General features: G+C 40.2%; 1 protein-coding gene across 1 annotated transcript in view; it reads left to right on the top strand.

Annotated features, from left to right (window-relative positions):
• The window catches only part of ADAM12 (ADAM metallopeptidase domain 12), a 185,307-nt gene that overhangs the window by 127,704 nt on the left and 33,986 nt on the right, over positions 1 to 23,617 (top strand). Inside the window, exon 11 of the mRNA XM_052799756.1 lies at positions 4,712 to 4,860. Within this exon, the coding sequence (XP_052655716.1) occupies positions 4,712 to 4,860 (149 nt within the window). The remainder of the gene's footprint in view (positions 1 to 4,711; positions 4,861 to 23,617) is intronic.

The raw sequence follows: 23,617 nt of genomic DNA, 5'->3' as shown, positions 1-23,617 counted from the left end.
TTAGATGCTAGACACGATGAACATATAAGTAAACATCTTAGCCAATTTCTGGAAGTAGTTCTGGAATATTTTCTTTCAGTTTGTTTTTTTTTTTAATTTTTAACTGTTCTGTGCAAAAGCAGGGGGAGAAGTTTTGTGTTAACTAAGCTTTGCAGTAGAAGTACTTTAAATAAATTTAGATGTGGACTCCCAGAGCTTGCAGGCCACTTGCAGCCTCAGCTGGTGACCTCAGAGCTCAAGCCCAGAGCAGAAAACCAAGGAGCCCTAAAAACCTCTTAGACATTCTCTGAGTTCAGCCTGCACGTGCTGAAAACCTTTGTGTTTCCTAGAGCTTTGTCCAGACTTCCAGCACCTTAGGTGATGTGGTAGTTCTCTCCAGCTCTGCTGGACACCTGAGCTGTAGATCCCTACATAAATGAGGTGGGAGCTCAGGAACACACAACGTTCAGTATTTGCATGGTCTCAAAGCTCCCAGTTCTTCAAAGCCCCTTGAAGCTCCGGCATCACTTTCCTTCTTAACTAGCGCGCAAGCTGAGGTCGGTCCGCAATGCAGGGCTCCTTTGTGGTCTCTTGGACAAGTGGGCAAGAAGCCAAGCTGGGGTGGTGTGTGCATTCATGGAAGATGATGTACAGATGGTTCAGACCGGGAGGATTTACGAGGTGAGCAGGGAAGCTGAGGTATAGGAAAGAATGGGAAAGAACAATCAAATCACATAATTTGGAGAAAGTCATGTCAAAATTGTAGAAAAGACAAAAGCTTCAGTCTCTTGGTAGCTTTAGAAGCTGAGTCTCTAATTGATGTTTGTTACAGCTTTTCACTGGATACCTGGGGGATAGGTACAGAAGGAAAAGGAGGAAAAGAGGACGAAAAGGCTGTAGGAGTCTCCCAGTGCACTTCCAAATCTTGGCAAAAGCATATATGAGGCAGTCAGCCCCATCGTATCCATTTCACCCTCAGGCCAGCAGTCGCTGCTTTGGCTTCATCTGCAGTCAGAGATGCCCTTAATGATGACTTTTTTGTCCTTTAAATTTTTAGCATAAGCTTTAAAATGTGCTACAGTGTGTTTTACTGCAAAGTCAGTCCTATTCACTCTGGAAACTGTCATTTTAAACAGAAATAAAAAAAATAGTTCATTCCAGTAACAAAAAAACAAGAATCAGCATTTCTTTAAAGTACTCTCAGGGCTCTGACAGAGGAGAGACTGATTTATATGTCCAGGAGAAACCCAGTGTCTGTGTATGAATCATGGCCAGGCTGCAGCTTCAGTCGTGCAGGGGAGCGCGATGTTTCCCAGAGACTCCCACCTCGGTGAATTGAAACTTTTGAGGTGCAAATTAACTCGAGGCTTGCGCAGCATAACTAGAAATGTTTGCCAGGTCTTTAAGCAAATCCTCAAAAAGGAGCCAAATCCCAAACAAGCAAACACTCACCTTCAAAACCCAAATGGGCAGATGCCCAACCTTCCCCCCTACTTAACAAAGGCTAATTCAGGTGTATACAGAAAAATTTTACACATACCAGTACCTACAGAAGAAAGCTCTAAATTTGGAAGATACACAAATGAAAGAATGAATAACTGTCAACCTGAGAAGCTGTAGCGCTCAACCATCTCAACACTGGGCAACTGAACATTTGGCCATCCTCATAATTCAGCCAACCTCTTACCCATCCCACCCCGAACACTCAATACCAAAAAGCTCCCAGTCTCAAAACTGATCTGAAAGAAGAGACGATGGTGAGATTGCATGAGAAATAACATTTGAATACAAAAACTGGAGTCATCCTTGTATGATCTGATTTTCCTGACTGTTTTTGTAATTACTCAGCTCTACTATATGATCTAAATTCCTCTGTCATGCCTCCCTGGGAGCCTGCCCCTCTCTACTTTTACATAGGGCTGAATTCTCTCAGTGGTAGGTGACACCCTGTCTTCCACTAATTTTAAGAGAAGCTCAAAGTGGGGAGAGCAGGCATATGAGCATGAGAAGCTTTTGGTGTATTAAAAGCATTATCATTTTATTTTACTGTGATGGTTCTGTTGTGTTGTAGAAAGACCAAACAGAATTTGACATTAAAGCAAGTCTTCGACACATGATTCAGTCTTCATTCTGTTTCAAAAGAGTGCCCACTAAATTAATGGGTTTAAAAGCAAAATATTGCTGCGTTGCTGTAACGTAATGTAGTATTCTCACTCATGCCAAATTTCTATTGACTTTAGTGGGAAGTTAGGCTAAATGACAAGTGTGGAACTGAGGCACTTGCATTTCAGTGAATTGCTTAAATGAAATAGAAGTGTGTTTTAGGAAACTTATTCTTACAACAGAGTGAATCTGCATGGAAGCACCAGGATTGGGGCATTTGCCTGTTCCAGCTGTAGGTGACAGTATTTTATTATTACGATTTGATCTGGGTCTCAGTGGAATGAGGCAGCGTCCAGCTGAAAGCAGCTGCATGTTTTGTGCAACCACTTATAATGTCTTAATGGTTGCTTATTCAGTGGTTGTGAAACTGTTTGGTAATGACTTTTACTGCTCAAGTTGACTTTGTTAAAAGACCCTGATGGAATAAATCAAAGTCACATTGCTATTCATTTCTTTAGTCCTTGTGATACTTAAATGGTCTCAGTATCAATGGGACATGTCAGTGTTTGTTTTGATAATCTTCATTTATGCTGTCTTCAAATAACCTCTTTTGCTGAGAAATCACATTCCTTGTTTTAAAAACCCTCTCTAGAAACTGATAAAATTGCATTCCAAGTGGATCTGAGCAAGTAATGAGAACTGCATGGTCTGCAATTATTGTTTGCCTATTCAAGACCCAAATTACATTTCAGATCATTTATTGCTCTAGTTCTGGAGCAGACTGTGTGAATTCTTGTTTTTATTTTTAATTGCCATTTTAGAGGTCTTCAGATGAGTATAATCTCTGTTCAGTAAGTAGAAGAGATATGGACAAAATAAAGAAAAACTGAGCTCTGTCGTCTGTCTAGGTAGCTCAAGGCTTGGAGCAGTTTCTGTCTTGACCACATAGCCCACATTTCAAGGCATCACTCCAATGTGTCACTGGTAAATTATATGGAATTATTTCATTGTTTTCTTGATCTTCGGTCCTGGTTTGTTTTCCAGTTGAGTGAGAGGTTGTGCTCTTTTTATGGCATCAGGTTTGATTACATTGAATTCTCTAAATGTTTCATAAATTACTATAAGAATAAAGATAAATCAATCTGTATGTGACTAGTATCTAGATACCTCCTTAAGTAAGCATTGTGCAGGAGTATGTATTTTCTTGATTATTACAGATTATTTTGCTACATAGGTTTACTCCATTGTTTCTTTTACTAGGACAGGTTGTACAGCTTCTTTCAGCAAACAGGTATCTTAGAATATAACTGCACACAAACTGGCTGTTATATTAGTCACAAGATTTTTATATTAAAATTTTAAAATTCAGAAAAAAATAAAAATAAACGCTTTGTTAAACGATAAAATTCTTTTGAGTTTATTCTGAATGTAAAGGAGTAGTTTCTTGTTTTCAGAATGGCTGTATTCTCTTTTTTATTTTGTTTTCTGTTTGAGAAATTATTTACTAAAGATATTAGCACAGAGAGATGAAAGAAGAAACTCTTAAATCTGCCCCAAGTCACACATTAAGGGCGTCATTAATATATACCTAATGTTTCAGACAGTTTTACCTTTCCCTTCTTTTTAGTCTGAAGGTTGGCTTAGATGATACTAAAAGAGTTATTTAAACTGAATATATTCATATACGCTTTTAGAGCAGGCAGGTGTACATAGTAATTCCATTTACTGACTGAGAAATAGTGGATCATGCATTTATATTACATGTTTCTGCCTTTAGGGAAAGCTTTCACATGAGTACAGTGGATTTTCTTTTCCCTCAAGGAAAATGATCAATGTGGAAAGGTCTCTTACTTGTGGTTAAGCCAAAACATCAGTCTGATCAGCAGCCTGTAATCAGATCATGCAGTGAATTTCTCGGAAATAAGTGTCCCAAAAATCAGCATTTCAACGAGGATTAATGTTAATATTTCAATTTGGCACTTGCAAAATTTAGAATATTCATAGGTGTTAATAAGACGCCATCAAAGATTTCTACCTGCTTTGTCATTTCATTTTAAAAAGGAGGTTTTTAAAGGTACTTGTTTTTTCCTACAAAGCTTGTGAAATCTTGGACTTCTTGGTATTAAAGAAACAGTCCGAAGAATATTAAATAGACCAAGTGAAGTCTCTTGCTGCATTTGTAATTTACCTCCTGACATGAAGGATCTTCTCGCTTTTCCCTCATCACACTCATCCTCAGCCATAAGTGATTATCCTTTCCAACACTCCACACCTGGGTGACTGTGTTCTGCCACGGCCAGGTCTTGGGAGTTTGGGGGATTTATTGGGCAGGGGAATTTTAAGCCCTAAATAAACAGATGGCCCAGATGTTCAAAGCTGCCAATGATCTCAAATGTCTAATGTGCTGGGGAAACTGGATGGCCAGGACAAATAGGCTGTCCTGAAATTCCCGGTCTGCACTTGGTAAATGTGGATGAATTTAAAATTGTGTACATTTAACAACAGTGTAACTACAGCTGGTAAGTTTATAAAACATTTCAAAGGACAGGCAATGGGACCTTAGAGGGGCAATGTGTGTTTTGAATTGTTTTTATATTTTGACTTGACTAGTTCTTTTGGATTTTTTAAGGATCACTCAGAAAACCCTCTAGGTGCAGCAGTCACGCTGGCTCATGAACTGGGACACAATTTTGGAATGAATCACGATACATTGGAGAGAGGCTGTAACTGCAAAGCATCTACCGATAAAGGGGGTTGCATCATGAACCCGTCTACTGGGTAAGTGCGAGAGTAAGCACTGGCAAGTTACAGTTATAGTGGAAAATTTTTAGCTTCATTTTGTGTCTCAGGAACATTTAAAGGGAAAAAAGAAAAACCTTTTCAACACCTGTCAAATCTTCTCGCAGTTATCCCCCCTAAGCTGAAACAATTAAACTTGTTATCAGAGCACGACATGTACCGTTGTACATTTCTATTTCCATGTTACCAGTGGGAAAGACAAAAATGCTGTAAGCAACTGGTTAATTTAAAAAAAAAAAACAACAAACCAAACTGCTTTGCAAGTGTTGAATCAGAATTTCACCTTCTCTCATCTTGCCAACTGAGTATCAGTCATAATAGGAAATGAGCAGCGTCCCAAGGCCAAGAGTAAGACGAATGTGTAGGAAACAAAGTAATGCAGGAAATATATTATTAGACTCTCTGTAAAGCCTTTGTCTTGTGCAGAGAACGTTTTTAGTTTTGCACAAACTTTTGCATTTCACCCCTTGTTATAAGTGTGTAGAAGTTTTAGCATGAGCAAATTAGATCTGTAAGTTCAGTCAGGTTAGGGCTGTTCAGTGGCCAGAGGGAGATCTTCCAAGAAAAGATATAAGACACTGTGGGAAATAAAGCCAGTGAACCCATGGTCATCTCTCTGAGTCAGTGCTGAACAGTCACTCTGCTGATGATAAAGGCGCTATGTTAACAGAGAAGCATAGTGGTTTTGTAGACGCAAAAAGTACAGGCACCGTGACCAGCGTAACTAGTTACAGCTTGCTTCTCTGTATTTTAAAGTACTGTTAGAAACTGAACGATATAATGAATGAGTTCTCCGTGTCCATATGCAGACAAGAACTAATAGGATTAAACTGCAATAAGAGAGAGTAGATTTACCAAAGCTTTCTAATCGTAAGTGATGTGCTGGATTGCACTGCCTGCAGAAATGTTACTGCCTGTGACTGGAAGCTGGTAAGAACCAGTCGGACAAATATCTGTCAGCAGTGTCTTATAGGTGCAGCTGGATTTGTCTTAGGGCAAGAGGATGGTCTAGATGATCTTCTGATGTCTCTTCCAGCTCCAGCATTCTCTGCATGTGCTTAAACTTCAAATCTCTTCTGGGAATTGTGATCAGCTCTAACCTCTGCCTTCTCCGAGACTGTCTGTTTGTGGGAAAGAAGGGGAGCGATCTGGGAGAGGCCAGGGAGTGTTGGGCAGGATTGCTCCCTGCTGGTCAGCCTAACAGCAGCCTTGGCGTTTCTTCAAAGGCGTGCTGTCACCCTCCTTCAAGGCAGAAAAAGGGATTCTGGCCAGAGGCCAAGCACAGCAAGTTAAGAGACAGACAAAAGAGAGTTGTGTGTGTGGAGGAGAATGGGAGTGGTTTCTACAGTTTGGAAAAGAAAAGAACTTGGCTCTTCTAAAACAATAGGTAGTAAATATCCGTATGGAATTGCATTCTGCAGCACGTCAATGCTCATACGCACACTGCGAAAACAAACTGAAACTGGAAACGGGGCTCTGAGGTGAGGTGGTGTGATAGCTGGTAAGCAGTGGGCAGACAGGTCTGGGCTCTGAGCTCCGAGCTCCTAAAAGATGCACGCAAGCTTTAGTCATCTCAGCTGAGTTACTGGTGGGGCATCCAGTTACTCCGCTTTTGGAAATAAACATGGGAGATCCTCCCGGGACAGAAATTTCTAGACACTTTCTGAACTCATCTTGAAAAGGTATCTCTAACGTGAGATTAGATAGCTCTTCCCTGGTCCTGCCATCTGCACCAAAGTCCTTTGGGTATATCTTTTTGTGTAGCCGCTCTGTGTATTCCTCGGACATGAGTCCAAGCAGCTCAGCTCACTTTATGTTGGGATTTCTGTAGCACTTTACGGGTTAAAGGCTGTGCTTCCTTCAGAAACACCGTGCCCAACTCCAGCACCCCACAGGTTTGACAGTTTGGGGAGGGGGCCATCAGGTACACTTCAGCTTTGTAACGCTCTCTTTGGATTTTTACCAAACTTATATACAACTTGTGCCTGAGGAAGCATTGTGGCATTCACAGAACTGAGTAGGCTGGTTTGTTTGCAGTGATTATTGATTTATAAATGGAAATTTTAACATCAGGTTTATAGCCTTAGGCTTTACCTTCATACTGTGCTGTCAATCTGTAATAAGTATTCCGGGAGAATACTTTATGCCTTAAGCCAAACTGCATTTTACCAATTTAAAATTAACACTTTGAATATTTGCCCAACATCTGACCAACGGTAGTATTCCTCTGAGCGCCATTATTCAAGGAACACCGAAGAGTTTTCAGCTCTGGAAATACGTGTGTGTTAAGGGAAGGCCAAGTGAATATTCCCTACCTGAAATGCATTCTTAGATTAGCAAAAACATCAAGACAAAGAGCATCCCAGGGAAGCCATATACATTTAGAAAAACAGCCTCCTCTCTCAGTATACTCATCGGCACTCACCCTGTGGTCTTCTAATTTCTGTTGGGTTTAGGTAGATTTAACAAGTGCAAGGAAAAAAAAGTCCTTGGGCTGAAGCTAGTGTAAAAAGTACGAGCCCCCAAGAAGTCCTTATCTGATATCTAAAAAGAATAGGAAATATCTGGGTTACAACAGAAAGGCCTCTGTAAACTTAATTTTGGAGTCATTTTTGTGGTTGTGCAGCAAAAGGGAATGTTTTACGGCTTTTTACTTAAAAGTGATTTCATTAATTACTGCCACTTCTTTCAGTTCTTATGTTTCAGTCTTTGAAGAGGTCTTGGAAATTACTTCTCGGTGGAAAAAATCTCCAGGGATCAGTGTGGAATTTAAACTCTGTTGGAGCTATCCTTTAATGAGCTTCCTATAGCTTTTACTCTTCAAAGATACCAGCAAGATGTGTACCACTTGTGTGTGAGCTACAAATGCCTCGAAGACCTGCTACTTTAGCAAAACATATTTTGTGTAACATGGAATTAAGCACATAAAACCCAAAATTTGAGGCACTCCAGGACTTTCAGAGATTCAAATATCTGCTATGGAAATCACATAAATCCCACTGTAGAAGTCTGGGGTTTTGCTGTAAAAATAGGATCAATAAGGAAATATTTAATACTAACACATTGTTGCCTTTTTTATGCATATGTTTTAATGGTATTCTTCCAATTCTTTTGGATTGTTTTGACCATGGACTGTTCCAAGTGAAAAAGAAGAATATAAGGAGTCTTAAAGAGATTTGCAAATCTTTTTACTGAGTTCGCAGTATCTGAAAACTAAGGGACTAGGCTGAGCCAGTGAGGCCATTTTAGTATTCCACTTGTTTTCCAAGTATCTCCCTAAAGTTTCCACTCTTAGGAGTGAGAATATTCTTCCTGACAGCTAGATAAATACAGAAGAGTTCTGGTGAAACCCAAGGCATTAGTCTAGATTTATACCACTGCAACTAAAAGCAGAATTAGCACAAACTGCGGAGCAAAATTATGCCAATTAGCAGTGCTTGTTTACTTAATAATTTTGGAAATGCACTTTTTATGTGCTCCTTCATCAAAACCGAGTGCAGGTATCTCCATGGGGGTTGAAATCGGGTGAGTTGCCCCAAAGCTTAAGAGTTCATATATGCTTGAAATTTCTTGCCAGCCTTAAGGGAAGGAAAATTTTTATAGTTAGTCTTCTCCCCTCCTGTAGGCCCAAGGGTTTCTACTTCCCCTCACCCGCACATCTGTGTCCTTGCCAATAGCATGCTCTTCTAGTTTATATATAGGTGACTTACACAACTAACTCGTCATCGGGGAAGTTCAGCATACTGGAAACATGTTCTTCCTTCCCTCTTACAGAAAGTATTCCTTGATGCCTTTCCGTTCCCCCCATCCTAGTTTAGGTGTTAATGAGAGACCAGGAATCCGCTAAGGACAGCTAGTTTTACCAAGGTCATTCAGATGCTGATCCTACTGTAGTCTCCATCCCTTTGTGGAGTCCCATGACTTGCTATAATGAAAGCTTCTTTCATTGTCCTCTCGCAGAAGTGTATTGCTCTTACCAGGATGATTTCTTGTTGCTGGAACATTTCTTGTTGCTGAATCATCCCAGCCACAGCTAATTGAAATGCCAGGCAGGCTCCTAGGATAGAGCCATTTGTTTCATCTCTCTTTGCACTTCTGTAGACAGAAGCAGGTTTTTCACCATGCCGATAGAAAAGAGGATGACGGGAAAGGGCTGCTTTGTAGTCTCTCCTCCAGTCCCCTTTGCACCTGGCTATGGGAATGAGAGATTTCTCTCCAGCTCTGTCCTACTGCCCACACCCCATTTCCTTCACTATCCATGTATTGTGAGATGAAATACCTCATGTTGACCTGGAAGGGTACATGCTTTAACCATAGGCTGAAAGCTATCCTGACAGCTATAAATCAGGGGGACTTCTACACACCCATTCAGCAGACCCCACTTGCCCCATTGCACTGAGATTACAAATGGAAAATGCAGCCGGCTTGGAGTTTGTCCCTGCAAACAGGTACAGTAGTAGGAAGGCAGGATGGGCTTGTCCTGAGGAACCCTGACGGTGTCTGCAAGGGCATGCCTTCAAATGCCCTTGAATTCTAGCATCAAGCACTGTCACTTTGTGTCCAGTCTTCCAAATGCTACTGCACATCAAACACAGTCTGGCAGCAGGTCGTGTAAGTCTGCTTTGACTCTCATTTCCACCTTGGGTGTAAATTGCTTCTCCTTAAAGACCATGAATTTAAAACAACAAACCCTTTGGAAAAGAAAAATGCTGTATGGGCTATTGTTTCAAGACATGAAACAAGTGGTATATACTTAAGAATTGCAGAAGCTGATGTGTGAGGGAGAGCATGGCCATTGCTATTTGCTCAACAGACTTTTGAATGAAAGAATATCTCTTCAGAAACTTTGATTTTAATCTAGGTCCCTAGTAGACCTGTTTTTCCTCTGTTCCAAGAGTTCCAAGGCATATGCTGGTTTGCATCCCAGTGGTGGCATGAAGCGTTAGGGACAGAAAGCCATTTGGTGCCACACAGGAAGGTCTGGGCCAGTAACACAAACAAGGAAGCAGCTTTTCTATGATAATTTCTCCGCACAACATCTCCTCTTTGTCATGTTCCTTTTAGCGTGATGTTCCTTTTGAAAAGTCAAAGAATGAATTGAATCCCTCTATGCCTGCCTTTTTTTTTTTCCTGTTCCTATCTTGGATCTTGTGTTACCATTTCCATTTTCACAGCTAGAATTTAAAGTCAGTATATTTTTCTGATTCAGTCAGGTTTTAAATTCAATTTACTCAGATAAATATGAATGCATATGTTACAGGGAAGTGGAGGTTGGACTGTAACACTGTGACTTTGTGCTGGTGGAAATGCTTGTGTTTTGCCTGTGCTGCAGGATAGCTTGAGGCTCTGCTCCAGCCAGGGGACTGGGTTTTGTGTACTGATCATAAGTGAAGAAAAAGGAGAAATGGAATTGAGATCAATTATTTAAACTCTCAGCTATTGATCATTTTAGAGGATTTTTATGGAACTGTGCCTCTCGGTAGAAAATAACAGCTAATTTTGAGTAATTGCCTTTCAGTACACAATTTCACTTTAATTATTGAGTTTTTGGAGGCAGGGTTTGGGGGAGGAGAACAGTGAGGAACACAGAAACAGCACATGGTAGAAATCATACAAAGTGTGTAGAAAACTACTCGTTCATTTACTATTGAAATTTGGAAAAGCCTTTTTTTTTTAACCAATCAAAAAAATACCCACTGTTACCAGTTTGTTTTTAAGTAAAATTGAAACCTTTATGTTAGAATTCAAACAGATAGCCAATGGGAAGATGCATATTTATGACTAAGAGTGAGAGCAAAACATGATCTGTTAAGAATCAGCTGAGTGACAGTCCCAGATTAAACTAATTGACTCTAACTAAGAACAGCTGAGGAGAAATGGGGAAAAATTAAAGATGGGAAGGACCATCAGGTGGGCTTCTTCCAGATACTACCGAAGAGCAGCATTGGTACGTACTATATTTTAATTCCCTCTAGGAACAATTAGGTTTTCTGCGCTGAACACTGAGTACTTTATTTACAATTAAGGCTAAATAAAATATTTAAGTGGAAATACAGCATTTTTTCCTGAGTAATAGTACCAGATGTCTCCGGGTAGCTAAAAAGCAAGACTATGACTTGCACAGAAGATACTGTAAATGTGAACATTCCCATTTGCCTTACTGGTGATAAACTGGTCCATAGGCTCTTTATACGAGTGGCCAAGGCATCCAAGGATTAGGTTAGGAAACATCTGTTCTTTGTTGCATGTTACAGGCCAATTCCCAACTGTTTTGAAAGCGTAGTGCTGTATGATCTGGGAGAAGAAGTTATGCTTGAAAGGCAGCTGTCCTGCAAGTGAGAAACAGTTATATTTGACACTTTCCTTTTATGTGTTAAGTTCAGTGGCCAAGGGAAGGTGCAGTATGCTTCAGTTTGTGTCATTTATAGCATCCATTTCTGCTGGCAAAGAAAAATTGGTTTTATTGTCTACCCTCTATTGACAGCCCTTTGTGGTAGCAAGTATATTATCAGACATCTAAAATAGCTATTTCTTTGCTTTCTCCTCTTCCCCCCATGCCCAGTTCATGTTACTTCCACATGGATTAAGGTCTTATTTTGTTTTGTTTCCTGATTTTCCTAGTGTAAATGCTCTGATTCAGATTCTGCAGTGCTCAGGCTTTTAAGATTTCTCCAGTGTTCATGCTCAATGTAAGGGTAGGGCTAGGAGAAGTTTTAGTACTTGCCTGTAGCTGGTATTTCAGGAGTCCAGCAATCGGTACGGTCCCTCTTCCCCAAACTGCTGGGGTCTAAGGGTGCTTCTGGAAATGCTCCCCAGAGCCACTGAGGTGTCACAACTTGGATTAGATATTTGTTCTATTAAAGCAAAATTAAATGGTAGGTCATGGGCATGTGAGTTATAGAATCTATGTACAGGATCTCTATCCAAAAGCCATCAGATATTTCTGATTATCACATTACACCCACAGCAAACACCACGAAATATGGATTTGGGCAGAGAAATTGGCCTGTGGATCTAAACCCCAACCTGGTTTACTCCTGTGCTGCAGTTTACTTCCACCTCTGGTGAACTCGAATAACGGTTTGTGGGGCTACGTGATAATCCAGATGATGGAAATCATCCAAGTTAAAACCAAGGCTTGTGGAGGCAGAAGAACGTATACTAATGAGGATTATTTAGTGATCTGCCTGGCAGTTCAGGCGCACAGTTATCCCGATGCAGCCGGGGTAACTGTGAAGAGCAGGATTGGGTCAGGGTGAGGAGATGCTCAGCAGCTTCGTCTGCCTTCCCCACCAAGGACACGTCTGGGGGAACAGCACCCTGTCGTTAAAGTATGTTACACAACTGATGTCCTTTGATGGTGCTGCAGGTCTGTTCTTCCCTCGTGTATCACCCATTATCATTAATGAGATTTAGGACTGCACATCAAAAGAAGGCAAGTAACAGTAATGCTGATTTTATAATGCATAAATATATATTTGCATGATAGATGGGTGGCTGATGTCTCCTAGAGAACCATTCTGCTCAGTAGGGTTGACTCTCAAAGGCTTTTGTAGGAAGCCTTGTTGTCATCTGCTTTTGTTTGATTTTTGTTTTTAAACTGCCATACAAAAAAAAAAATATTTAACTACATTATAAAAATGTATGTAAATAAATAAAACATAGTTAAAACCTATTAGGGACAAGTTAGGAAAGTACTAATCATATGTATCGTTTACTGTATTAAGTATTAGTTTCAATCACATTTCTTCTTTTTGAAAAATGATCTCAAGGAAGCAGGATATAAGGTCACCTTGATTTTGGTTATTCAAATTCTGAACTGGAGTCTACCAAACTGGGCTATGAAAACATACACCCTCCAGAGATTTCCAGCATGCTAACTTCAGGAGACAGTCAGGCATGCCATGCAAACAGCATTTTGGCTTTGGTACCAAATCAACTTGAAGTGAAAACCAGTTATTCCAACACTTCACAAGGAAAAAAAAAAAAAAGAAAAGAAAAAAGCTAAGTAAAAAAAAAGAGGGGGGGGCGCAAAAGGTCATGCTAGAAATGGGACAGAAATCAGAAATACAGTGTAGGAAAGGACACTTTAATTTACTGACTGGTTCTCTTTTCTTCTTTTTAGACATCTCACAGCATCTTGTAGCTGCAGAGCTGTTAAACGTTAATCAAACCATTATTAGCTAGTGCAGTATTTCCTGACCCCTCTCAGTTTGTTTTCAGCTGTGCAGACCTCACTTTGCATTTTTCAGTCTGGCAGCTTAAAGACATTAAACTGTGGAGTCAGCAGAACTATCTGGAATTACCTCTGTTACAATTTGAAGAAAATGAAATTATCTTTAAGATGTAAACAGTTTCTAATTAAACTCTGAAGCTGTTTATGTTTCCAAACCAGTCTGAGCTGAGCTCTGCACAAAGGCAGACTTCTTTGTTGTCTTTTTCTTTTTTTAATAAAGTTGATATACCGATGTAATAAATTGCTTGTGACAGAGCTAGGTCTGTTGTGCCAGCAGTGCAACTGCTTTTTTAAAAAAACTTAAGCAACATATCCCTGTGCCCTAGTAATTCAGCACATTGCATTCTGGTCCTTCCTTTAGTAGGAAACAGCCATGAGATTACAGAATAGATTTATGTCAGTCTTTCACTTAACTCCAAGTAGCCCCATGTCTTAACTGCATTTGGCATTCCGTTTTGTTAATAATTTCCATACATTACAGATATATTTAATTGTTGTGGTAAATAAGATGTGCGTTGAAGAATGAGTACCGTTGGTTGAAATACATTGCACGTTTCCCAGTCCTTTATAGGAGTGGGTCACTGTTAATAATTAGCACACTGAGCTACGTGGCAGGTCTTTAAAGAAAAGATAGCGCTTTTTATTTTAGTTTAGTCTTTCACATTTCAGTAGATGTGCTGTTAGAAGTGAAAATATTTGGCTTTTCTGGTGTATTCTAGAGGAGAACTCGTACAGATTTACAGCATGCATTTTCTGTAAGTGAAGCTGACAAGGAGAGAGGTTACTTCTCAAATGAAAACACATTTTACTTCTGGTGTGATTATTTATAGCAGATACTTAAGGACAAGTCGTGGTTTCTACTATGTGATGTATCCAGAATGGGTACAGTTTTACTGACTTGGATGCTGGTATGTGAGAGCTCAGCTGCGTTTTGTCTTGTCGGTGTAATATCCATAGAAAATATAGCTCTGTAAGGGACATTTTTCTCCTGCAGTACTGCTATTGCCATGACCCATGAGAACAAATCATATAAGGACATTTCCCTTTATCTTAGCTTTCTGGTTCATCAAAAAAACTTTTCAACCTGCAGGGATAAATCTGTAGTGCAGTGCATGGAGAATTAAGCACACAATGTCCAGTTTTAATTGGTGTTAATGAATTCCAAATTCCCAGAGTATAAATGGAAACATACCTAAAAGGGCATATTCTTAAGGTCACATGAATGCTCTTTTTTGAACATGTGTTGTATGCCCCGAAGCACTTTAAGGAATTGATGTTGACTTGGAAGGCTGAATCACTGTAATTAAATGATGCCTACAGCTGTATTTGCCACAGTTGTCATGGGAATCACAGAGTCTTTTTGTGCCTGGGATAGATGTGCAAAATGTTTAAAATTCAGTGGAAGATGTCCGTTTTACCCCAACAATTGCTTCCTGCAAAGTCATTCTTTTTCTTTTCTAACGTCAAAGCCTATTACAAAGTCCCGGACGCATTTACTGTGGGATTCTTGTGGCAGAAATGCACGTAGGCTCCATTTCACCTTTTTAAAACTGAATGGCACAGCCCCAGTGGTGAGATGAAGATAAGCAACCACCTATTTTAGTGTAAAGTCACTGAAAATAAAGAGGTGAAATAACTGGTGTCCTAGGGAGCCTTTCTGACTGCTTCTAACATAGCATGGAGATTGCGCTCACCTTCGTCATTGATGTTCTCCTGGCAGCTGACCAGCACTGGATGTGAAATCCAAGCTCCCTCAAATTTGGTAGAAAAGCTCCTATGGACTTCAATAAGGCCAGGATTTCATTAGGATACCTATGGATTCCTTTAGATTTCTCAGAAGCCTTTCATTCCTGTAAGTGAAAGTTTAAATTTGCTCACTTAAGGATCTCTAAGTCTCAGATCATGGCTGGGTCCATTCTTTCCTCGTGGCTTGAAATAATGGTTACATACAATGTTGCTACTAATTAGTTTATTTTCTTTGAGCTCTGTGAAAAAGAAAAGAGAAGCTAGAAAAAATGATTAATTGTTATTTTATATTTATGGGGGGTTTTTTGAAAGAATTCCACTTCCATTTGTCTGCGGTGATTTAGGCGATATGGGATAAACTGCTTTTTTCTCAGTGTTGATCTTGTAGCAGAAGAAAGGAAGGTGGAAATGCTGGGGGAATGCAGTCTGATTTCTGGCACTTATCTTTCCTTTGGATCTTCTAAAAGAAAAAAAAATTGAGCCATGCTGCTTGCAAGTCTGATACTCCTGTCTTGAAGTCCTGATTTCTTAAGAGACCGGGTAGTACCGATGTTAAGTGAAATCAATATGAGCCTGTCCCCCAGGTATATATTCCTTCTAGCTTTTTGTGGGGCTCAGACGTTTTTCTCTAGCACCCATGTCTCGCCGCCTGGCATCTCCATAAGTTTCATTCTCTTAGTGCTTCTGCTACTGCTCTTCCCAGTGGGCAGCTTCTTCACATACCTTGTCCGGAGGACTGCTTCCCAAATCTCTTCTCCCTGGCCTGGGTTCCTCCTTGTTTAGCCCTCCTCGGAGTCCTCTTCCCTTAACTTGCTGTCATTTGATCTGCTGACCTGACGTACGGGCTCATCCTCGCCCAAATCCGTCTGCTAAGGCCAAGTACCCGCAGTATGGCAGGTCTTTAAATCAAGCTGGTCACAGCGATCACAGCATCAGCTGGGAGGATAACCGTGTATACTTCTTTCATTCTTTAGGGTGCAGTATATCACAAGTTGTGTTTAGGATACACACGGGCAGGACAGGAGCTTGTACTGGTGAAAGGGGGAAATGTTCATAAATAAATACCATGGGTTGATTTTTCTGTATTACAATTTGGGTTCGATATTCCCTTTTGTTTGGTCTGCTTTGGTTTTTGAAAAATTATTTTGTTCTTCTCCCTCACCCAAACATGCTCTCTATAAAGTCCTTCTCTCAAAACAGTTCCCAAAGTCGGATTTATGTTTTCTGCCAGTCTGCTCCTGACCCATGTAAAAAACAATTCCAAGATTTTTCAAGGGAGAAAATCAGAATGTAACTGCCTAAAACAAAAGCTGATTGTAAAATCATGTTGGGAACTAAATGAAGTGTCATCATGATGTCGCGCTGCCCCAGCCTTTCAAGCCAGGTCAACCGGTGCCTTTTATCTAACCAGAAATCGGTAGGAAGCTGATCTTCAGCAAGGTATTTTGAGCAATGGGATGGACCATTTGTCTTTATTTGCTCGTCACGTGCTGAGGATGTTGTGTTTTGTGTGACAAACTTAGACACAGGGCGTTCTGGTTGTGCTTCTTCTCTACCCTTTGTTTCCTTCGTTGCCGGCAACTGCTGGCAGGCAGGGTCCGCCTGCTGCCCTGCTTTTCTTTAGCCTGGGACCAGACCTGACCTGGCCTTTTCATCCCTCCCTCTGCTATTTGTTGCTTTTTCACTTTTACTGTAGTCAGCATTGGATTAACCTCAATTTGTAAGTAGTAGATTGTGAAACGTGAATTCTGGGCAATCCAGCAAATTTTTATTAATGAGGTAGTGGTCTAAAAGGAAACGGAGCAAAAGATGAGCCAGAGGCAAATTCAAACTGATTATAGCTACTTTCCTTGGCTGTCTAGTTTCCAACAGGAAGAACAGTTGTCTGAGTTCAATTCCCATAGAGCTTTTGCAATGCAGATAACTCCAGCATATAGTCAGAATACTGTCAGGATTGATAAATTGGTTTAGTATTGCTTCACCCCCAGAACACAGAAAGGAAAGTCACAATAGGCCTCTCAACAAGAAAAAACTTCTCTGACCACACATTTGTCAAAGTAAAAGTAACTGCTAATAATGTTTTATTTGGCAGTTTTGTGACTGCAGAAATAGCAAGCCATGACAGTGTATACTGTATAAAGCCATTAAGTGTTGTTCCTTTGCAGAACGTACTTTCCTGAACCATCCAGCCATTTGTTTCATCGCTGCTTTCTGCCCAGAAGTCCCACATTCAGTATTATAAATCTGCCTTTTTGAATATTTCAGGTAGTTAAATTTTCACCTTCAGTTTAATGGGAGAGGTCAAGTCTCAGCTGGGACTATGGCAATCCAGTCTAGGCACCTGAAGTGAGATTACTTGAATGCATTCTGGGAATCTGCACTATCCCCAGGGCCAAATTAAAATGAAGCTAAAGCATTTGTGTGTGAAGTTTAAACATTCACTTGGAAAGACTTTCTTTTCAATAACCCTGGAAATTTCATTGTAGCACAACAAGTCATTGCCACTACACATCAATTAAAATAACCACTAGTGTGACATATTCACAGTTATTTATTGGAAGTGTAAAAACTACCATGTAGTGAACATGACAAAAGCTGTAGGAGAAATTTTTAAATCACTGACCATGAACTCAGACAGCAAGAGCTTTGATGTCATGTATAACTACATGGCCCAATTCCGTGCTCTACTTTATTGATGCTCTAGGGATTAAAACTATAAAAGAGGAGCAAGAGAGTGAAAAATAGGCTACAAAAATAAGTATGAGTTGTCAGGCATCTAGCGCCTTTTGAAGCAACCTTCCCATTTCAATACTTATATATATAGATAAAACCACTCTACATTTTCAGCTGAATCCTTCCAACACTGCCGAAAAAGATGTGGCCCATCAGCTCTGGGACTGGTGTCTTGTACAAAGCTCTATCACGTGCTGTTTGCAAGGGCCTGCACATCTTCCAGGAGCGCAAAGAGTCCTCCAGTTTACCCCCTCCTCCCAGTTGTCCTGGGTGTTTGCCATTTGCAAAAGCTTTGGGTGGGAGAGAATCTGCAGATACCTTTAGGGCCTCCCCTTATTGTGCTTGGGGGATCTACTTTAAAACTGCGTTTGTGTCTTTCTCCCTCAGAAGTACTTACAAATGAAGACATTGTTTAAATAATAGATTAAAAAGCCCTTCCGTATTATGGCACTTATCTAATTTTAAACAATTGCTATTAAAACATGAAGTGTATGAAATAATGTGTAATGACAGAGCTTGATACACGAAGGGATGTGTAGTATTTGAACACCTATTTCAATATCAAAGAAAACTGGATTTTATCTCCTGCTTAATACCTAATTCTGTGAGGTTCTTTATGCTTACTAATTCATTAACATACATGCTGTACAGAATAGCTGAAGTGTCAAAAAATGTCATCTAATAGCAAATTCAGTTTTATTCTAGTAGGCTCATCTCTCTTAGGAGACCATAAAAAGTTGCTTTCAAGAGATGGAAAGCAGTAATAAAGTCTAGAAGGTTAAAACCAAGGGGGCTGCCTTTTAGTGGGAAAGAATTATGTCAATTAGATTGGGAGTTAGAGAAGGCTGGAAAATTGTCATAGTTTCTTGAAATCAACACCTCACTGGGTCTAGAAACATTCATGTCACTTAAGCTTCCACCTTCTGGAGGTTTATTCTTGTGTTACTCTCTCTACTGTTGACATTTTTTGCATGGAAAAATAACTTATACCTGAATTAACAAAAGCAACCCTATCTCTATTTTTTAAGTTAAACCCCAACCCCATTTGTAGGTTCCTATGTAAGACTGGGATATGCAACAGAAAACCTACACAGTTGTGCGTAAGTCATTCTGTAGAGTCTGAACAAGAGGGAGCTCAAACTCACATCTTCTGCCTCCAATAAAGGGATCTGAGTTGCTCTCCTCGTCTCCAGTTGTGAGCCACTGTGCAGCCAAAAACTAAGAATTTTGGAGACTAAGGAGAGTAAGTATTCATATTTCTGAATCTTAAAGGGTCCTAGGTCGAGACAGACACAAAGAGACACTGCAACGTTCAGTTCAGACAAGGTGTTGGCATGGAAAGTGTTGGAAATTCAGGTGCTTGACTAGTGAAATTTCCAACTCAGAGGGCTGGGACTCAGCATCCCTCTTGTCCTTGGGCACCTTCGTGCTCCTAAAAAGCACAGCTGATACCTTAGCTATTTCCAGATATAGCCTCTCAGGCTTGATTTTTCAAGCATTCTGGACAAAGTCCGGTCCCAGTTTTCTGCACCTTTGGAAATCAGCTAGTCAACAGTTGTTTCAATAAGTATGCTCTGGAAAATCAAAATGCCCTTTTAAAATTAATATAATCTCCAATTATCATATTACCTTAGGGAGGAAGGCCTGGTGGTACTTAATAGAGCTCTTTGGGGCTGTTGTGCATTTTAATTGAGTGAATAATTGTAAAACACTTCAGGGCCTTTTGGTAAAAGGCTCTGTACAAACATTGCCATAATGCTGAATAATCAGGTTGCGATATGAACTGGAATAAATGAACCCTATAAATAGATACATAATTTATATATTCATATAATGTATGTGTGTGTATATATACCAACATTTTCGAGAGAACAAGGCGGTTACTTTATCAAAGTCCTACAGTTCTTGAATAAGAAAAAAACCCTGAGATTGGATAGCGATAATCATAATAATCAAAATAATAGTTTTCGAGATATTGTGAACCTGCAGTTTATCCTCCTGTGCAATGCATGGAGAATTGCCAGAAGCATTGATGGCATCACCACTTCAGTGATGCTTCTTGAGAAACAGCAAAATATGTTGTGTTTTATGGTGGAGAAACACAGAGGAGGTAGATCCAAAGTACTAAATGTTTAGACGCCTAAAGAAGTAGATAGACGTGGTTTGGAGGAACTGAGGGAATTTCTCTTCAGCTGGCTTTCCCAAGGTATTGCTGCAGTGCAGTGGTAGGCATTGGAGTGGAGCAAAGATCTCCTGCAGCCCAAGTCAGTGCCCCTCCGGGCATTTTCCAGATGGAGCAATGGGAAAAACAGCGATGGTGAACGTGGCACACCAGCCTCAGCGCTGGTATCGGTGCTAGGTCGGTAGCCGACCTGCTGTGTTACCCTGCGGGAATCAGTAGCCACTCTGTTTCTCCTGAATGTTTTGGCTGTCTGATCTCTTAAGACTGTAATTTTCTGGGGCAGTGACTCTCTGCTGTGCTTGTACTCCTGTTAGGAGGGGGAATGCCTCTGAAATGGAGATGATGGAGAGGAACTTTTATAGTTCATGCAAAAAAAGTCTGTGCTGGGCAATGCGGTGCTAGTACAAAGAACTCTATTCTTAAAAGGGACTTGACGCAGTGATGATGCCACTTCACTTAGTTAGTGAAAGGAGCCATCTAATACAGGCTAAATGCAAAACTACATAAAAGAAACTGGCATTTGAATGGCTTGAGTGCTTGAAATATAAATGAATGGGACAAGACCAGACTGTTTCTAAAGGAATCAATTACCAGGCATCCTCTTACTACTGTGAAGCTCTCATCTGCAGGAGCAGTCAAAGCTATTTTTGCTGGTAACTAGGATATCCGTTGCTTGAGATTAAGTGCATCTTTTAAGCACCAGGAGACACTGAGGAATGCTGTGGATTCAAGAGGGTTAGAAGGACTCTGAAATTATTTTCCTTGCTGCAAACCCACTGAAGAGACTGATGTAGTGCTAGGCACAATTTGAGTTCTGTAGAGTTGTACCCATGGCCAGAATGGTTTGACAAAATGATCCATTGTGTATTAAATCTACAGATTGAAAGAGTGTAGAAAATGTGTGGGCTATTCAGCATCTTAGAATAGGAATTAGGTTGGACTAAAGTTTCCTTTCTCTTCCCAACTGTGGAAAAATAAGGATCTGTAAAAGAAAATGTCCGGAGTGAAGGATAATGGAATATACTGATTGCTAATGAATTTTTCACCTCTGGAAGGTTCTCCAATGGCCTATATGAGCTGGTAGCTGAGGGTTTTTCCAATAGGATAAGTGTCTGAGCTACCACGGAAAGCACAAATATCCCTGTTTAGCATGTTACTGAAATCTTGGAGACAGGTCAAGGACTGACTTCACTGTGGAGACCCCATTACCTTTTCCCACCAAAAGTAGTCCTTCCAGGTGAAGTCTGAAGCCTCTTAAGAGGGTAGCACAAGGAAGCTTGCTCCGTTTGTTCAGAGGACGAGTTTCTTTCACGTGACCATTACTTCATCATTTTTCCCAAGCTCCAGATTCACTTAAACATCGTGCCTAATGCTACTAACATCTGGTATCTATAGCTTCCCTTCCCATCTGCCAGGGATGTCATGCTTCTGATGAAAAAGCTTTAAAATTGCTAACAGCGCCAAAATGTAGCCTAAAATCACAATGATCAAATGCTGTGGCTTTACATGGGATTTTTTTTGGTCGAAAAAATGAAGAATGGTTGTATGTCAGAATATGATGGTATTACAGATCAATTATGTTTCCAATGAGATACCAAATGGCATCAATTGATGTGGGATCTTCTCTTGCATGGCGGGGTTACCCTTCGGTTGGTCTCTGTTTCCACTTGTTGGGTTCATGTCTGGTTTTGTGTTGCTTTATTTTGGGCTTACTTGGTAAAGAAAAAGTATTTTCAGAAAATTTCATCAAATAACATGTGCTGCACTGATGTCAGCTGAGGAAATCAGCGTCAAGAGCAGGAAAAGCCAGAAGATGAATGGATCTCTTAGTTCAAAATAGGAAACAGCTTGAAGTTCCTTTGGGGGGAAACAGAAACCTCATTCATTAACAATGACATTACTTCACCTCTGGTACAGAGTAAGGATTCTATTCTCCCGGTGATGGACAGACACATCTCACATTCATGCAAATGACCCTGAGCATTCATGGATACAAAGGAACAGCCCTAAAATATTGACAGTTTTGACTGGTGAGCTATTCTCATGATCCATGTGCGGCTGAGACATATGGCACAGGGAAAAATGCATTATTTGTGTTCCTGAATTGATTTCAGTCTGTGTAAGGTATGCATGTCTCCCTGTCTCATCTCAGTGGATATCAAAGTAAATCCGTGTCACTGAAGTGAAGGGTCTTGCCTGGATGATGCAGTATTCATTTATTCATACTTTGATACAAGGATCATGTCTGATCAAGCACTCATATTTTGTGCAGGATTTATCAGTCAGATGTATCTGGGTTTCTTGAGTGTTTTTCTGGTGTTTGATGGTAGTGTACATCCATCTACTTGTTCATAGTCACGTACGTGAAATTTTGTGGGTTTTTTTCCAATCAAGCTAAGAGTAGGACAGGAGTTTGTGGGGTCCTGTTAAGAACATCTCCAATTGTTCAATATAAAATGGTCAGTAGGAAGTTTCCCAAGTGCCTTTATTTTCTATTCCATTACTCCTAGTACCTTCCCTGTTTTCTCTTGGGGCCCAGAGCTGCAGCTAGCAGCCTGACTCCTACCTCACGCTATTCTGAAATTTCTTTGTTTATCTTAGACTCTGTCATTTTGCCTAAACATTGATGTTTTCCAGAAATCAGCTTTTTAAGCAGAGATGCCTATTAACTTTCTGAAGTCATATGTCAGTGAATCACAGAACTGTTTAGTTTAACTAGACAAGCCCTATAGTGATACACGAAAATGATTTTCTTCTTCAGAGTCCTGTTTATGTTCTTTTCCAGTGGACTGGCTGTTTTATTGCAAAAGAATCTGTTAAAGAGGTAATTTTAAATAGGCACAAAATAAATTCTGTTCCGTAAGGTACCCATAATGTTTCTAGAAGATCCTAATTAACCTCCTTATGTCAGCATAGGAAGCTCTATTGCATTTGTGATTGTCAAACATTTGGTTATTTTAATAGAAACGATCCCTTTCTGATACCTATTGGCATCATCATTCACAAAGTAAGCTTTTCATTTCAGGATATTAGAAACAACAGTAGATTAATCGAAGTCTGAAGTTCAGCAGTGCAGAACTTCCATCTATTATCTTGCTTGTCTGTAAAGATTATGCCCTAATAACACGTGAGTGGTACAAAGCATTTAGTGAATAAAGTCCAGTCATTAGCAGGTTGGCTCCCTGTGCTGCCATAATGTTGAATTACTGCTGGGCCACAGAGCAGCAGCGACGAAGGTACCAAGTCTTAGGGGAGATGCTGTTTTATGACTTGATTGTGATACAGATTTAACATAACCGTGTGCACGTCCCAGTGCAGAGAGGGCACAGCAGACTTTAGGACATGACACTGATGGCCAGACCCAGGTGCCACTTTGTCTCATATCTGTGAGTCAAACTGCAAACATTCATTAGTAAAAATGGAATTAAGTCCTCCAACAGAAAAACACAAATTACATGGTGATATTTGTACTACACTGGATCATCTTGCTAGCATTGTCCGTGTGTTTTGCAAAAGAAATCAAAGCTGCTATGTACCTGCACAGCAGGGCCAAATCCTGCTCTCAGCAGTGTGAATTCAAAATATGGGTATCTTCGGTAGCGTCTTAGAGTCATCCTGATTTAAAACAAGAACTGTATTTGCTTTAATCACGCAGTTCCCAAGCTCGATTTTGATGAATTGCAGAAGCAGGCTCTTATCAAGTAACTCGGTGTTTTTCTCTGTTGTTTTTTTCCTGAAAAGAGCAGGAAGTTTGCCATACTGCAGAGCAAGATGAATGAATTTGCCATTTGAGGCTAAATTTTCCAAGAAGGATTAGGATGTTTTGCAGTCCTGTACAT

The sequence above is a fragment of the Harpia harpyja genome, chromosome 10 (genome assembly GCF_026419915.1).
Source record: "Harpia harpyja isolate bHarHar1 chromosome 10, bHarHar1 primary haplotype, whole genome shotgun sequence".
Classification (NCBI taxonomy): Eukaryota; Metazoa; Chordata; class Aves; order Accipitriformes; family Accipitridae; genus Harpia; species Harpia harpyja.
The sequence above is the reverse complement of the archived record's forward strand: the minus strand, read 5'-3'. Positions and strand labels throughout refer to the sequence as shown.